Source organism: Ambystoma mexicanum, chromosome 8 (genome assembly GCF_040938575.1).
Source record: "Ambystoma mexicanum isolate Mex_15411 chromosome 8, UKY_AmexF1_1, whole genome shotgun sequence".
Taxonomy (NCBI): domain Eukaryota; kingdom Metazoa; phylum Chordata; class Amphibia; order Caudata; family Ambystomatidae; genus Ambystoma; species Ambystoma mexicanum.
In genome coordinates this window covers 1,652,560,631-1,652,577,235 of record NC_090929.1, presented here as the reverse complement: position 1 = coordinate 1,652,577,235, position 16,605 = coordinate 1,652,560,631, and the positions used below count along the sequence as shown (strand labels likewise).

The following is a 16,605-nucleotide window of genomic DNA, read 5'->3' as shown; positions in this document are numbered from 1 at the left end:
GTAACATGAGTACTGTCCGCATTTTCAAGTTTTAATTGCTTCAGTTCCTCCAAGCGTATTAAGGTTTTGGGGGCTGGGGACGCACTGGGCGGGCAGATCATGAGGGTGGGTGACATGTCAGCTGCTAAGTCTGTGTTACCTTAAGTGAAGGAGGAAAAAAGCATACCGACGTACCGCCTCCTTCCAACATTTCCACTTTCAGTCGCACGATGGACGCTGCACATCTGGATACAAGGAGGCAGGTAAGAAGCTTTACTTGCTTGCTGATATTTCCAACTTTCCATGCATATTTTAAGGGCCGACTGTAGTCTGCACAACTTCATGCTGGGGGATTTTTTGTGGGTTATAAGTGTTTCACTCAATTTCTATCAAGAGGACCCTGTGGTGATTAGAGAGTAAAATATAAGCAGAGGGGCTGCAGGCAATGGAGCTACAATAACCTTTCACAAACTGCCCATACAGTATTAGACTGGAGAGAAATAGAATGGGAGGGGATACGGGAAAAGCAGATGCAATGCCAACGTGTTTCTACTTGGCCCATTCAATGTGTGGCACATTTTCTCTATAGGACCAGCATGTGCTGGTTACAGTGGATCTCCACTGTATTGTTTGTGTGTCACTGTTAATTTGTGGTTTATGTAGTACAGCATGCAGGCATAATTGTTTTTGCATGGACATTTCTGGAAAATCCTACCTTGTAAGTGAGAAGTAATTTTTCTTCTAAATGTGGTTAATTGATGTCTCCCATATCTCAGATTTATTCCACATCTCGTCGTTTTTACATTTTCAAGCAGGGACCATCCAGGGAAATAAAAGTGCTGGTGATTGGCTAATTGTCTGCACACACATGTGGCCCAACATTCGAGTGGGGTGCTAGCCATTGACAAAAAAAGCCCTTATACTCTACCATCCGCCCCAACCCTTCATTTAGGCATGACAGTGCTGTGGAGAAATTTTCACACTGCAGAGAGATGATACTTTGGGAGATGGGAGCATTCCTAAACAAGCATTTGCCAACAGTTTGGGCCTTTGTGTTTGGTATGGAAAAGGCCCTGTCGTACTGGTATTAACAGGCCGTTGATGGTAGCAGCAAAATGGTGCAGCATTGGGCATATAATAGCAGTGCCTGGCAAATGCTTAGTACTTATACATAAGCCAAAACTGTTGGCTTTCCCATTGCCTGTTTTTAACAGGACTTCAGTGATGGACACGCATAGGGGATGAAGGCAAACATGTCTTAGACATTTTTTTATTACAGCATTAGCAGGTTTACAGCTCCAATTAAGTCCTTAACTCATGAAGGCTGCTCTGAGTAAACACTGCAAAGTTTGATGGTAAGGCTTGAATAAAGCAAGCTCAAAGAATTCCCATGAAGTGGTGCAGGAACTGGGTGGATATGGCCATGGGGATTAGCATGGCCATGGGCAGTCAATGGGTGGGTAAATAACCAAACAACACCTACAAGCTGTGTGTCCCGCCTCATTTACCTTTCTCCCTATATATACTCTATTACAATAGGTTGGGTTTAACGCGGCACCTAACAGCCAAACTAAAAAATGAACTGAGCAATGTATTAAGCCAATGTCTGCTGGGTGGGGGTAGAGGGATTTGGGCAGGGCAGGCTATTGGGTCTTTAATACTGGCCTGAAGGTATTAACACTTTGAAAGCAGAGCATTCGGCCCATATGTCCATTCAGTTCTTGAACCCTAAGGCGTTACTAACCGCTTACTCCCGCATGACTTACCAGAGCCTCATGCGGCCCCTACTGTGCCTGGTTAGTAGCTACGGTTGGCCTCACTAAATCTCCTGCATGCGTACATGCACTTGAACAGCCACATGCAGCAGTGCTTGATATGTGCACTCATTGTAGCACTCTCTCTCTTGCAGCATTTGAACAGCTACTACGACACATCCTGGCACAACGAAATCGCAGGAGACAACAAGGGACACTCTGGTCGACAACTAACATAAGCTCCGTTCTGCACTAATTCATGTGTGTTTGCTGTGCCTTTGTATACTGCAATAGTGATATTGTATGTGTGTGTAGAGTCAGAAGCAGGGAAGTATGTTTGTATGAGTGCTGTGTAACAGCTCGCTGGAAGTGAGCGCGGTGGTCAAAACCTTACCCTAATTTCCGCAAACTATCCATAACCTCTCCCTAAACCTCACTCATGTTTCCCTACTCCCCCCACAACTTCCTATCCAACCATTGTCACCCTAACCCTTTTTCCCTGCTGGGGTTGCAGAGCGCTGTATAAGCATCGAATTGCAGGTCCCAAAACCGCAGCGGGGGTGGTTGGTTCAAGCCACTTCTGCGCCTCAGAGCTGTGGACCCTGTCACAGAGCTGTAAGCATGCAAAGTTATGTTATTTAATGATTTGTGTTGTAATGTAATATTTGAGCCTAAATACAACTGGCAAGGTTCTTTCTGGTGTCATCATTTGGCTGCACTGCTTATTAAATGCAACTCTATTTTCGTTACTGGTGGCAACGAGTAGACATGTCTTGGGTATGGTTCTGCAAAATAAGTATTTAGCCATGTGATGAAGAACAAAAGGAATGTTATCACTTTCTCAAGCATTTACACAAAACATAACATGCAACAGACACATGGACCCTCCATAAGTAGCATTTTCTGTAAAGCTGTGCATTGATGCGATTCACGGATGATGGTTTGAGGGACACTGCTTTTGAGGCGAGGCGTGGGCCACTTTTTTTTGGGTGTCCGGGCCTATTTCTTGTTCGAGTCCGACCCTGTGCACAGTTGTGCAACACAATAAATTAACCCAGACATGCACACAATTACAGCACTTTGAAGCAGACGTTGTTTCGAATTAAGCACTGCATAAAATAAAACATTTTATTCCACAGATCGTTTTGTTGAAACCCTTTATTTTTGAGGCTTTGGAGTGGGGTCTCCCACGGGGTAAGTATGGGGGCGAGCCAGGCGCAACCAAGGGAAGCAGGGAAACATTTTATACAACGTAGCAGGGGCAAACCAATAAAAAGTCTGTACAATATTTAAATATGTTATATACAACAGGGATATCAGTGGGCAGTGTTCTCAGCGCTTCTCTCATCTGTGAACACAGGAAGGCAGCATCATTCAGTGCAGAAGCGTTGCGAGGGGCGAGGAGGCCGGCCGAGTACATTCCAGAAGCAGCTGAAGCGCCTTGAAGTCTTGAGTCTAAGCTCCAGGTCCTTCTTCATCCATTATATTATATTTCACATTGTATTAGGGAGTTCTGCAAAGCTCACAAACATAGTGTGTCTGTCACAGACTGGGCTCAATACCTGCCCCACCTTTGCTGTTTCTCCATTTTCCTGACCCACAACCCTGCAACCCAAGCACATGCAGAGCCATCATGACAGCATTTTTCTGGTCGCTAAATCAAAAAAGATAATAGGCTCGGAGTTGTATTCTTTAGAATTGTGGGGCTGGGGGGCACACTGCATATATGTATGGAGAGCACTGCACCCCTCAGTGAAATTAGTGAACCCAAGGATTCGAAAATCAGGGGCGGGGGGTGCATTAGTGACAATTGCGATGTTTTAGGCCCAGCTGGTCAATGAAATGACAGAAGGCCTATGGGTGGGACGACCGTGGTTGTAAGGTGTTGTGTTAGGTTCCTAAATGTGCAGACAAGAGGAACAAGCAACTCTAGATCAAGGTCCCCAAAATGCACAGAACAGCAGCCAGGCTCATCGGGCCATGGTGATCTCATGTGGGGTGCCCCGAAGGAGGTCCCTTAGAGCACCATGTCTGCCCACAACTGTTAAACATCGCCAGATGGAAAACCAGCGTGAAGTAACCCAGTGGGCCTTATAGAAAGTGATAACCGTCCAAGTAACACACTATAGATAGAGGACGGGTGCTGACCAGACGAGCGGCTCGTGGACATCTCGCCCAAGGGCTGGGTTTGGGATCATTCGGATCAAAAAGATCCAAGTGATACTTTGACTGGCGGTGCAACAGTGGCATGATAGGCAACTGGGCCAAAAAGGGGCAGGTGGGGCTGGGAACTGGACACAAATGCTGAGCCCCAAAATGGCACCATTTTCTGGGGAACCTTTGATAAGTCACATAAAGACACAGGGCGATGGCAGCCCAAAGCGTGGACTGCATTAGGTGGATACCATTGCAAGGGCGACGATGATGCACTGGAGAATTGACCAGTTTGGTTGGAATTTCGGTTCCCGTCGGCGTCAATGTGTTGGTTAGCTCGTCTCTCCAGCTTTTGACCACCTTAAATGGGCGTTGGTATGTACAGCGCGCACACTGCACTTGTTTTACTGCAAAGCATTGTTGGGGAACAGGAGAGAGAGAAAGGAGGGGAGCTGGAGAGAGGAGAGGACGGGTGGGTGATATTGAGAGATAAATCGGGAGTGCTGGTACAGGGGCACCGGGCCTGGCAGAAGTCAAGTTTCTCTAAGACTGAGGACCTGGGGCAGAGGGGTCCGACGCAAGCAGATCTCTTCGGAGTCACTGCAGACAGTCCCCCCCACTCAATATAATAAATACATGTGCCTTCAGATCCCAGATTTGCAGGAGGCCCCAAATAAGGGGCTTTGTGGATAGGCACCTCATACAGGGTAGATTCCGGGAGATATCTCAACTTCATAATGTTTAGTGCGATACGCTTCACAGTGCAGAGCCTCTCTCTATTGTTGGCACAAATATTTAGCAAACATGCAGTGTAACAGGTTCCTAAATACTGAGCCTAATGGCATTATACTTAGCCAAATTAGGTATGATAGTACAAATGTGAAGCAAATTGCAGGTGACCATGTTAGGCAACCTGTAGCTCCCCCGATGTTATGGACTACAACTCCCATGATCCCTCACCATTGAGCATGCTGGCTAGGTTGGTGGGAGCATTTAACAGAATCCCTGGACTGCTTTTAAACAAAACCATACCATTTCTGCGCAGAATGTTGCAAAGTCTGTGCAACCGTTTCTAAACATTATCTGCGATATGCTTCGCAGCGTTCTGTGTATCATTTTGTTGAAACAATGAATCATAGTTCTGCACAGGCTAAAATGGAGGAAAAGTTAACTGTGTTATGTGTTTCTGCCAAAAGAAAAAGCTCTATTGTGTGGACAGAGAATTCACAGACGGCCTGCAAATGAATGTCTGGAGCCACAGTCTACAGACTGTCCATAATGGGGGCAATCTCGAGCGATAAACAACAATGCCCATAAAAGATGCAATCTGGAGTGATACACAATAGACCATCTATAATATATGAAATGTGAAGTGACACACAACAGACAGTCCTCAAAGTGGGCCACCAGCAATCTGTACCCAATATGATGTCCATAATGGCGGCCATCTGGAATTAGTATTCTGAAGGTTGCCTTAAAAAAGGAATTGGTAAAATACACTATAAACCTCCTACAATGAAGACAAAATAGGGAATACAAAAATGACTGTCCATAATGGCGGCAATCTAGAGTGAGTACACAACATGCGATCTATAATGGAGGCAATCTAAGGTTATTGCTTCCATTATGGACACTGTGTTGCGCAATCTGGCATGAGTGCACACCATGCCACCTATAATGATGGAAAGCTGGAGCAATACTCAACAGAACAGCCTGTCCATATTGCAAGCAATCTAGAATGACCGTGCAACAGTCTGTACATAAAAGGGGGTCCTCGATGGGGGGAGGGTCTTGACCAAGTGCCAAATAAGCAGTAAAAAATGGAATCTCGAGTGATACACAACAGATCATTTATAGTGGAGTCAATTTAACAGGCAGTCTGCAACGGTGGCAATCTGTACTGAGTGTACAAGAGGTTGTCCATACACCGAAGAAGCAACCACTCCAGCAGTCCCTGTGAAAACCCAGGACCCGCACAGACCACATCCGGGACCCCACCCGGGGCCAGACCCAAACATACCTCTAGCCTTGATAAAGACCCATAAGTTCGAAACACGTGTCGGCTGACCACTACTAGGACTATGAGTCCACACTTAAAGGAGAAATAAAGCTGCACTTGGCAAAACCGCAAAGAACATGGAAAATCTAATTTTCCAAAAATCAGAATTGCAAGGTAGCCAGGAACCCCCGTTTTTCATATTACAATATAATAGAAGGAATCTGGAGCAGTACACAAAGGACTGTCCATGATGGAGACAACACCGAGTGCTATGTTCAAGGCTTGATGGTGGCTCTAAACCACACCAGTCGGAGGAGCCTGTAGTGCCTCGGGGAGAATTCACATGGCCCCATCGCCGACGTGGAGTGCATCACTCGATACCATGCTGGTGATGACTGAAAGCGACACGCAGCGGCTTTCAAAGCAGATGCCTTTGGCATCGCAGGAATCTTGCGCTGATGCCTGTTGTGGCCTATGAAATATTTTGTCACTGCTATTCAGTTAACAGGGTCTTGGGCTTCTAATTCTCGACAAGGCCACTTGTTGGCGAAATAGCATGTTTCGATTCAATGGTATGTTTAGGACCTGCACCTGCACCTCCGTCCTGGATACTGCAATTCGGTGACAAGGTTATCAGCACAATGCAGGCTTGCAGCATTGTAACGCACAACTAATTTGGCTGCGGTGCCATTTTTTTAAGGCATCTTGTCCTTCCCACATGGTTGTAGCCTCATCTTGAAGCTAGTCCTTTGGTATAAATTTGATCAAATCCAAAGTCTTGTCCCACTGGCCCCAGTCGTAACATGCTGTTAACATGGCATTGGTTTGAGTAGTCCGCAAGAACGTTCACCTCCCCCATTTTTTGGTAATGTATAATGTAATAGAATTTATAAAGCGCAACAAAGACCTGGAGGCATCAAGGCGCTAGCTGGAAAAGCATCACTGTAGCGGAGAGAGGAACAAAATCCCTTTAGAACAGAACAGTTCTCAACTGTTTGTGAAAGATGGACAGAATGTCAATGCTCCTTAGGTAAAAGGGGAGAGCGTTCCACAAAGAGGGACCCAGTGCAGAAAAAGATCTACCTCCTGCACGGCAGCGGCGGAAACATGGAATATCCAACAAGAATTGATTAGAAGAATGAAGAGTTCTCATGGGCTGATAACGTAAGAGCTTAGTCTGCAAAATCTCAGCCCCTACAGAGTGAATGGCCCGATGGACCGTGTACAGGACCTTGAATTTTACTCAAGTTCTCACAAGTAGCCAATGGAGGCGCTGGAGGAGGATGTGGGAATGGGAGAGTATATGGTGCCAAGAGCAAACCTAGCTGCTGTGTTCTCTAAGATCTGGAGGCGTTGGAGGAGTGCTTCAGGCTGGCCAAGATAAATGCCATTACAATAATCAATAGCAGCCATGATGGCCGAGGTGACAATTTTGTACCTAGCCTCAGTAGGGAGGAACGGAAGCACCTTCCTCAAAACCCTCAGCTTTGCAAACCCGCTCTGGCAGACCTCTGAGATCCGGGCCTCTCTAGACCCTGAGGACATGATCTCGATCCCGAGGCTCTTCACCACAGTGCAGGGTTTCGGGCAAGGTCCCAAACAAACCGGCCAGAACTCAGGGGTCCAGCTACTGAGGTCCTGGTCAATGACCAGTATCTCAGTCTTTTCCCCATTAAGCTTTAGCCAGTTGGCTAACATCCACTGGTGCACAGCTGAGAGACAACCTCTCAAACGTTTAGAGGGGTAATCCCTTGGGGCATTTAGACAACAAAAGATCTGCGTGTCATCTGCATACCTAAAGAAATGCACTCCAAACGTAGCAATAAGCTTAGCATGTACCACCACGTAAAGATTTGAAAGCAAGGGGGAAAGTGCTGAGCCCTGAGGAACTCCACAGTCAAAACACCATAGGAGGCGAGATGAAAGGGGGGAGATATACCACCTCAGTACGATCCGCTAAGAACGATGAGAACCATTTCAACGGCGTGCCAGAGACTCCAGCCTCCAAGAGACATTGCAGAAGCCTTTGGTGGTCAATTGTATCAAAGGCCGTGCAGAGGTCGAGTAGAATAAGAACACTTGTTTCTCCACGGTCCTGAGCCAGAGCAATGTCGCCATGAAGGTTCAAGTTGGTGCAAGTCCTCCCTTTGTCTGGGAGGTTTGATCTAGATTTCCGCAAAGTTCTCACCATTCCAGAATTAGCCTCCCAAAGTCTCTAGACGTAGTGCAAGTCTTAAGGAGTAGATCTGCCCCTCTTTTTTTAGTCTTGGTGCCACTTTCTGGCCATCACAGGTGCAGGGAACATTAAGTGGTTTTTGCAATGCACCATGATATAATCTGGTGAAAAGTCAATGGGTAATAGACCCAAAAATGTTTTGCTCAATGGACACAAAGGAATCATCACAGAGATATTGAATACCCCATTTCCCATCTACGTCAGTGATGTAGGCAGTTTCTGGTTATATGACATAACGATGCACACTCCCGAATTATTATGTCTGTCTCCAGCCATTGCTGAGTATTTTTGAGGTATTACGTTTGTGGATGTATAGCTATGCTGGTGGCACCCAGCTGCTGGTGAATATAATATATTTACTGGAAAAGATGAAAGACTGCACTTCCATTTTATGGTCATTTCCATTATAATTACAATTGTTCTTTTGGAACGTTCTTAATACCGGTGACCAGTTCCTAAGTGCAAGACCAGGATTGGAACCTGTGTTGCTATGCGTTGTCTTTCTTCCAAGACAAATGTGTTGCCCCTAAGCTATCCTCACTTGAGAATGTTTGTTGGCAAACTAAAGCCAAACCCTGGGATAATGTGGGGGAGATCTGCTCCACAACTTTGGAGGTAATCTTTAGGACCACCAGATGTTGGTCAATGCCGCAAATGTTAAGAACCTTGATCTTTGGTCGAGGCCAGAAATGTTGAGAACGTTTTGACGACTAATGTCCCATCGCTGGTGGCCCCCACCAATGCCACATGCAGAGACAATTTCTACTTGCACAGGCTTCTGAATCAATGTTCCCTTATTCAGGCTTTCTAAAACCAAGCCGTTATGGCTTCTATAGAACCACTGCTCAGCTACCCTAATGGGGAATAATGGTGGCTTCCCAATATTTATTGGGTCACAAGGAGTCTTCTCATGGGGTTTCACCTCAGCAACAAGATCTTCTCTGCTTGAAATCTTGTTTAAGGCTTAGGTTCAAGGCTCTGCGCATGTCTCAGGAGGACAGGGACGAGAGAAGCGGACTGACGATCTCTTAGCGAAGATCCATTATCTCCCAAGAAGGAGCCTCGGGTTATTGTACTCCTTATTTTCTGGGTGGCATATCAGGAAAACCAGGAGATCTTTCGTTTGACTTTCACCCAGATCCTCGAAGCATCGTTAAAATGTTCCAACCATTTAAGACACATTTGTAATCGCACCTCTTCCCTAAATAGACCATCGTGTTGATGAAATGAGCGTCAAGCAATCACTCGGAGGTCAGATGCTGGAGACTGCATGCTTTGTAGGCTTCAGTAAAGTAACGGAGCCTTCTTGCCCCCATACAAGCTAGAGATAATGGTAGTTCCCCCATTACTGATGGAGTAGTTCTTGGGGGGCGGGGAGGAGGGCGACGTTTTCAGAATTCAGAGGCTCCTTCTCCATCACAAAAATCCTCCTGCACTTCAAGTTCTTCAGTGTTCACACTACAAGTTTCAAGGGTTCTCAGAATGTCACGGGAGGATAGCTTAGGGGCAACGCGCGCGCTCCACGATGAAGAGCAACGCAGGTTCGATCCCTAGGTCCACAAGTGTGTTGTAAATAGCCAATCACAATAATTTGGGGGAGTGTCGTGACTGAGGGTGGATAGGCCAAAAAAGAAACGCATTTTGTGACTTCTGTTGGAAATGTTTCTCTTTTGGCCAAAGCCGTCTCAGTTTCACCGTAATGGGAAGGGTCCATTTCACCATCGGTTTTTATGGGCATTTTTACAGGCATTTTAAAAAAATATATACTTTGTAACACACTTAATACGAGTTTGGTTTCTAAGCACGGATCCAGGATTCGAATCTCTGTTGCTCCGAGTGGTCTTGCCTCCAAGACCAGCACGTTGCACCTGTGCTATCCACCGGCACCCCTCTGGCAGTCCTGATGACTCTTTCCCAGGTAAATTGCCAACTGGACTTGAATGGAGAAAGCAGTTCCTAAAAGTCCTTGATATCCGCAACCTCTCGGTGGAAACCTCCAATACTTTGGCCCTCTGAACCAGCATCGCCTTCCTTGCCAGCATAGTTTCTGTTCGTCTTAGTTCATATAAGCTTGGAACTTACAGGCCAAGGCTGCTTTTAATGATATAGTGGCAAACAGCGGACACCACTCAGACTGAGGACATCCCAATGGCCCATTGAGAAGTGCAGCCTAGATTCACCTACACGGATACAACTCTCAAACTGCAGGAATATGCAGAATATATAATAGATGCTGCCTGCAAACCAGAGGTGCAGCGACATAGCCAAGAGTGTGGTGACATAACGAAAGGAAGAACGGCCCAGCCAGAGGTGCAGCGACATAGTCAAGAGTGTCGTGACATAACGAAAGGAAGAACGACCCAGCCAGAGGTGCATTGACATAGCCAAGAGTGTGGTGACATAACAAAAGGAAGAACGGACCAGCCAGAGGTGCAATGACATAGCCAAGAGTGTAGTGACACAACGAAAGGAAGAACGGCCCAGCCAGAGGTGCAGCGACATAGCCAAGAGTGTGGTGACATAACGAAAGGAAGAACGGACCAGCCAGAGGTGCGGTGACATAACGAAAGGAAGAATGGCCCAGCCAGAGGTGCAGCAACATAGCCAAGAGTGTGGTGACATAACGAAAGGAAGAACGGCCCAGCCAGAGGTGCAGCGACATAGCCAAGAGTGTGGTGACATAACGAAAGGAAGAACAGCCCAGCCAGAGGTGCAGTGACAGGGCTCAGGAGTGCAGTGGCATAAGACAAGGAATAAAGGCACACCCAGAAGTGCAGCGATATGGCTCGGGATTGGAGTGACATAAAAGGAGCAAAGACCCACCCAGTGCTGCAGCAGCATGCTCATGAGTGCAGTGGCATAATACAAGAAATAAAGACAACTCCAGAGGTACAGTGACATGCTCCGAAGTGTAGTGGCATAGAAAAAGGAACAAGGACCTACTCAGAGCCCCGGCAGCATGCTCAGGAGTGCAGCGATATGACACAAGGAACAAAGACCCACCCATAGCTGCAGCAGCATGCTCAGGAGGGCAGTGGCATAACACAAAGAATACAAACACACCCAGAGGTGCAGTGACATAACACATGAGGCAATAAACAGCTATGTTCAGTAAAAGAAACAGAGACGTGGTGTCATACCCGTGGATCCTGAGACATAACCAGAAGTTCCGTGCCATAGCTACTGATGCTGAGACATAACCAGAGGTGCACTGCCATACCCATGGATGCAGACACATAACCAGAAGTTCCGTGCCATACCTACTGAAGCTGAGACATATCCAGAGGTGCACTGCCATACCCATGGATGCAGACACATATCCAGAGGTGCAGTGCCATACCTACTGATGCTGAGACATATCCAGAGGTGCACTGCCATACCCATGAATGCAGACACATAACCAGAAGTGCAGTGCCATATCTACTGATGCTGAGACATAACCAGAGGTGCACTGCCATACCCATGGATGCAGACACATAACCAGAAGTGCAGTGCCATACCTACTGATGCTGAGACATAACCAGAGGTGCACTGCCATACCGATGGATGCAGACACATAACCAGAAGTGCAGTGCCATACTATTGATGCTGAGACATAACCAGAGGTGTACTGCCATACCCATGGATGCAGACACATAACCAGAAGTGCAGTGCCATGCCCACAAATGCTGCAACATAACCAGAGGTGCAGGGCCATCCCCATGGATACAGAGACACAACCAGAGGTGCAGTGCCATATCTGCAGATACAGAGACATAAGCAGAGATGCAGTGACATACCCGTTGATGTAGAGACATATCCAGAGGTGCAGTGCCATACCCACAAATGCTGCTACATAACCAGATGTGCACTGCCATACCCACAAATACAGAGACATAACTTGAGGTGCACTGCCATACCCATGGATGCAGAGACATAACCAGAGGTGCAGTGCCGTAACGATGGATGCAGAGACACAACCAGGGTTGCAGTGAAAGAACGAAAGGTGCAGCAACATGTCCACAGATGCAGTATCATACCTAAGTGAGCAGTCCTGTAAGTCAGTGTGCAGTGCTAGAACAAGAGATGCAGTGACATAACCAGAGGTTTATTGACCTACCCAGAAATGCAATATTATAGCCACTATAGGAATGCAGTGGAAACCACAGGCACACTGGCATTGGCAGTGGTGCATTTGCATGCCCAGAGGTGCAATTAAATAAATATAGGGCCAGTGATGTCATGTGGAGTGCACCGGCATAAGTCGAACTCGAATAGCTTAGCTAGCGATTCAGTGAAATACCCAGAGATGCAGTTCACAGAGATGCAGTGACAAAACTACAGGAGCTGTGACATACCCAGATGTGCAGCGTTAGAACTAAGGACGCAGAAGAGATGCAGTGACAAACCGAGACACAGTGGAATAACTACAGTGACAACCAGAAGGGTAGACGCATCACCGGAGATGCAGTGACATGCACAATGTGCTTTGCTATAACTAATGGTGCTATGGCAAGGGATGCAGTGACGGTGCCAAATCAGAAGTGCAGTGAAAAACCTAGACACAGTAAAGGCCCAACTAGGTGGGTAGAGATATTCAAACAGACACAGTAATATATTATCCAAGGGTGCAGTGGCAAGCAGAGGAGCAGTGGCGTCGCAAGAGTTGCAGTGGCTTACCCGCATATGCAGGGAAGCAAAAACAGGTGCAGTGACATAACAAATGGCGCATTAATATAAGCAGATGAAAATGGCATAACTCGCAGTGCAGTGCAATAACCAGTGGAGCAGTATATGCAGCGACATAAATAAGGCTGAAGTGCTATAACTGAGCGTGGAGGGCTATAGCAAGAGAGGTAGTGACATAACAGGAGTGACTGTGGCATAATCAGAGGCACAACGACAAACTATGCAATTGATTGGCTCAACTAGTGTTGCAGCATGCCCAGAGGTGCAGTGATTTAACACTGGGTGCAATGAAGCATCCAGGGCTGAGGTACAGAAACAACGCTAGCAGTGTAGTGTCAGATGGTGGCATGACATAAGAGGTGCAGCAACTAACAGTCCAATGGCATAGCCAGGCATACCATGGCATAGCCAAAGCTATGGTCAGATAAGTAGAGATAAATAGAGGTGCAGCTGCATAACCAGAGGTGGACTAATCGAACTAGAAGTGGGGGGACATAACCAGAACTACGGGTGCATCCATTGCACCCATATAGCCAAAAATGTTGCTACAAAACCAGGGGCCACTGACAAACCATATTAAGAGTTGCAGTGGCCTAACAAGAGGTGTGGTTACATACCCATAGGTCAGATCATAGCCTGAGAAGCAGTGACCTATGCAGCATAACCAGAGGCCCAGCTTTGGGGTGGGACGGGCCTCGTCACCAGCCAAGACAAAGCTGCAGAGGACATTCCAGAAAACTCTCAGGCCTTGAACCCCCAAATGGGACTGGAATCCTCACAAAGCACAGACAGCAGCTGTTCTGGGAGGCAAACGCGGCACGGAGCGACTGTACCAAATGCGCCAGCCTGGCTAGGAAACTTAAAGGGCCTCTGCCTTAAAAAGATGGGGTTGATATACCGACAACCGGAAATAGTGGGATGGCATATAAAGATTTCACAACCGTGTGGTGACTTCATGTCAGTCAGTGTTAGTCGCATGCCCGATTGTGTATAGCCAAGCGCTAAAACCCACGCTCGAGCCTAGCAGCTGCATTGCAAGATTTACAAAATGTAGCACAGTATACGTAAATGTATAGATAATATTCACAGTTGTAGTGAAATGTGTAAAGTTACAGTGAACAGTGTAAAGTTGTAGTCAAATGTTTAAAGTTACAGTGAAAAGTGTAAAGTTACAGTGGAAATTGTAAAGTTACAGTGAAAATTGTAAAGTTGTAGTGAAAAGAGTGAAGTTGTAGTGAAAAGAGTGAAATTGTAGTGAAAAGTGTAAAGTTACAATGAAATGTGTAAACATGTAGTGAAATGTGTAAAGTTTACAGTGACTTTCTTAAGTTGTAGCGACATCTGTAAAGTAACAGTGAAATGTGTGAATTTGAAGTGCCATTTTTGAAGTCGTCAAATGTGTACAGAGGTAGTGAAATGTCCAAACCATGTAGTGAACACCTTGGGTCACAATAAAATACCCAAAGTCCCACTGATAATAACAGTATTTCTGGTAAAGAGGCAGGAAATGCTGTAATAAGTAGAAATATACTGCACTAAAAAAAATCTACTCAACACTTTTTGATGTAGCCTTACCAAAAACCTAGATATACAGATGGCTTTTTGGATGGATTATCATTCAAAAATGATAATAAAGAAATGGGTTGTATGGATCAGTGCACATAAACATGGTTCCCCTGTGCCTTCTGCCTTATAACCATTGCTCTAGAACCCAATGCTGCAATGACTCCTGTTTGGAGATGTTCCGTGCTGTACAGGACTACTCTTGTCACTCGGCTAGACTTGCGACCAGTTGAAAGCGGAATTAACAAACTGAATAATTAAACAGAAAAGTAATTTCCATCACTTTGGTCCTCTGAATTATGTCCAATTATTGTTCAGGGAGCAATTCCATTCTGTCTTCAGTTACTGGATAAAGTCGATGGATCGCATCCACACCAATAACTCCGATTAAGGGATGGGTCAGGAAAGCAGTACTGGGCTAGGATGTGTCATGGCGGCTTCACGGATTGTTGTTGGGCCGCAACTGGAACAGAACCTGTGCAAGGACAAGTTGCATATGCACGGTGGGGCAGGTGGGTTTGGGAGGAGGGAAAAGGCAACTAGTAATTAAGGAAATCAATACCAGCCTTGACGCTTTTAGAGCTGGCTATATCGATGGCCATGGCCTTGATTTCAGTGTCTCCAAATTGCATGAGTGTTTGAATTTCCCTGCGGCTTGGCGCTGTTGCGCTGTCTGTTCCGGTCAGATCCAGACGCAGAGTACCACACTTCTTCACCCCAGGATCAGTGATGAAGTTGGCGCCATCTTGATCGGCACTGTAGATGTTGATAACAATGACCATTTGGGAAGGCTTGGCTGGGGTGTAGCTCCGCTTGACTGTCTCGCCGAGCGCCACAGACTGGTCGGCATTGATGAACTTGTCAAAGACATCGGTGCACCAGCGGGTGCCGTCCTTGAGCAGCAGCTTCTCTGGCGGGTGCTTGCCCTCCACATAGCGGTTCAGGACCCCCACACCATAGGTGAGTGGGGAGCGGCGCACTTTGATGACAGCTGGGTCCATGCCGAAGAGTACAGCCCCTTTAAGGATAGTGAGCCCCACATCGTGGGGAATAATGATGCGGCATTTGTCACCAAAGGCTTGCTGGACTGCTTGCTGGAGCAGGGGTGACTCAGCAAAACCTCCCACCAAGAAGAGAAACTTGACACCAAGGACCTCCGGCTTCTGGAACAGATCACCTAAGAGACAAAAAGAGCTGTGTCATTCTCGGAAGAAATGTGGTTATAAATTAGTAACTTTCTTATTTGTGCAAGGTAAACGATATAGTTATTACCACCAAAAAAATTACAACCATCCAAGGCGTGGTGCTGTGAAGGATGGGCTATGAGAATGGCCTATTTAGTTATCCTTCACGGACTATCTCTACATCCTCTGAAAGGTTTGTTGCATATGGCGCCCAAACTAGTGAGTGTGGCAAATCGACTCACTCGTTCCATCTGCTTCGCATTTCCCGTTATTAGCTGCACCACCGGAGCCAAAGACACACAAGTATTAGCAGATAAGGATCGTAAGACTTATCCACTCTACCTAGTTCCTTTTTTTTCTGCAGCACAGACTGGACCTGGTCTCCAGCTAGATTTTTGATCTTAGCTTACTATTGGTCACCAAACTCTGGCACACAGCATTATCTTGCAATTCCCCAACTCATACCACCTCCCCCCCTTGCACTCACATTCCATTCCATGTATACATCTAAAAGTCAAAAGACACTAGACAAGTGATTTTAAAGAATTAACAAAAAACCTCTAAATATTTAACCAATTTTTGCTTTTACATTCTTAAATCTATTTCCCAAATCCCCGTGACACTTTCAGGTATTGGCAGTTTCGACATTTCACACAGTCAAATTTGTTCCTTTAGCTCCTCTATGTATTTTCAATGGCACAAGGAGGAGGATGGGCTAAAGGGCTGATGAGTTCAAGAGGCCATGGTCCTATCCTAAATACCACCCCAGGCTTCAGACTGGAACTGCTCACATGAGCCGAGCACAGGTTCCATGACTGTCCTTGCCCGAGTTCCAGTAGCTATGTCCTGCGAACCAGGCACTGCCACCGGAAGTGGGGCATGCCGGATCCAAAGCTCCCACTCCAAATCCGGGCTCCCACGACCCGTTTTGATGGAAGGGTTTGAATCAATTATAACCACTGGCATTCCATAATATAGTTCTTTAGCCCATCCACGCCATTGGAAAGGGAGACGAGGAATATGCAAATCATTCTTGGTCCTGCCACCAATGAAAGCAGTCCATTATCC

At 46.4% G+C, this 16,605-nt stretch overlaps 1 protein-coding gene across 1 annotated transcript in view; it reads right to left on the bottom strand.

Annotated features, from left to right (window-relative positions):
* Positions 1–2,876: 2,876 nt before the first annotated feature.
* Positions 2,877–16,605, bottom strand: part of HSPA12A (heat shock protein family A (Hsp70) member 12A) — a 392,947-nt gene continuing 379,218 nt past the window's right edge. The window contains exon 12 of the mRNA XM_069611919.1: positions 2,877–15,530. Within this exon, the coding sequence (XP_069468020.1) occupies positions 14,893–15,530 (638 nt within the window). The 3' untranslated portion in view covers positions 2,877–14,892. The remainder of the gene's footprint in view (positions 15,531–16,605) is intronic.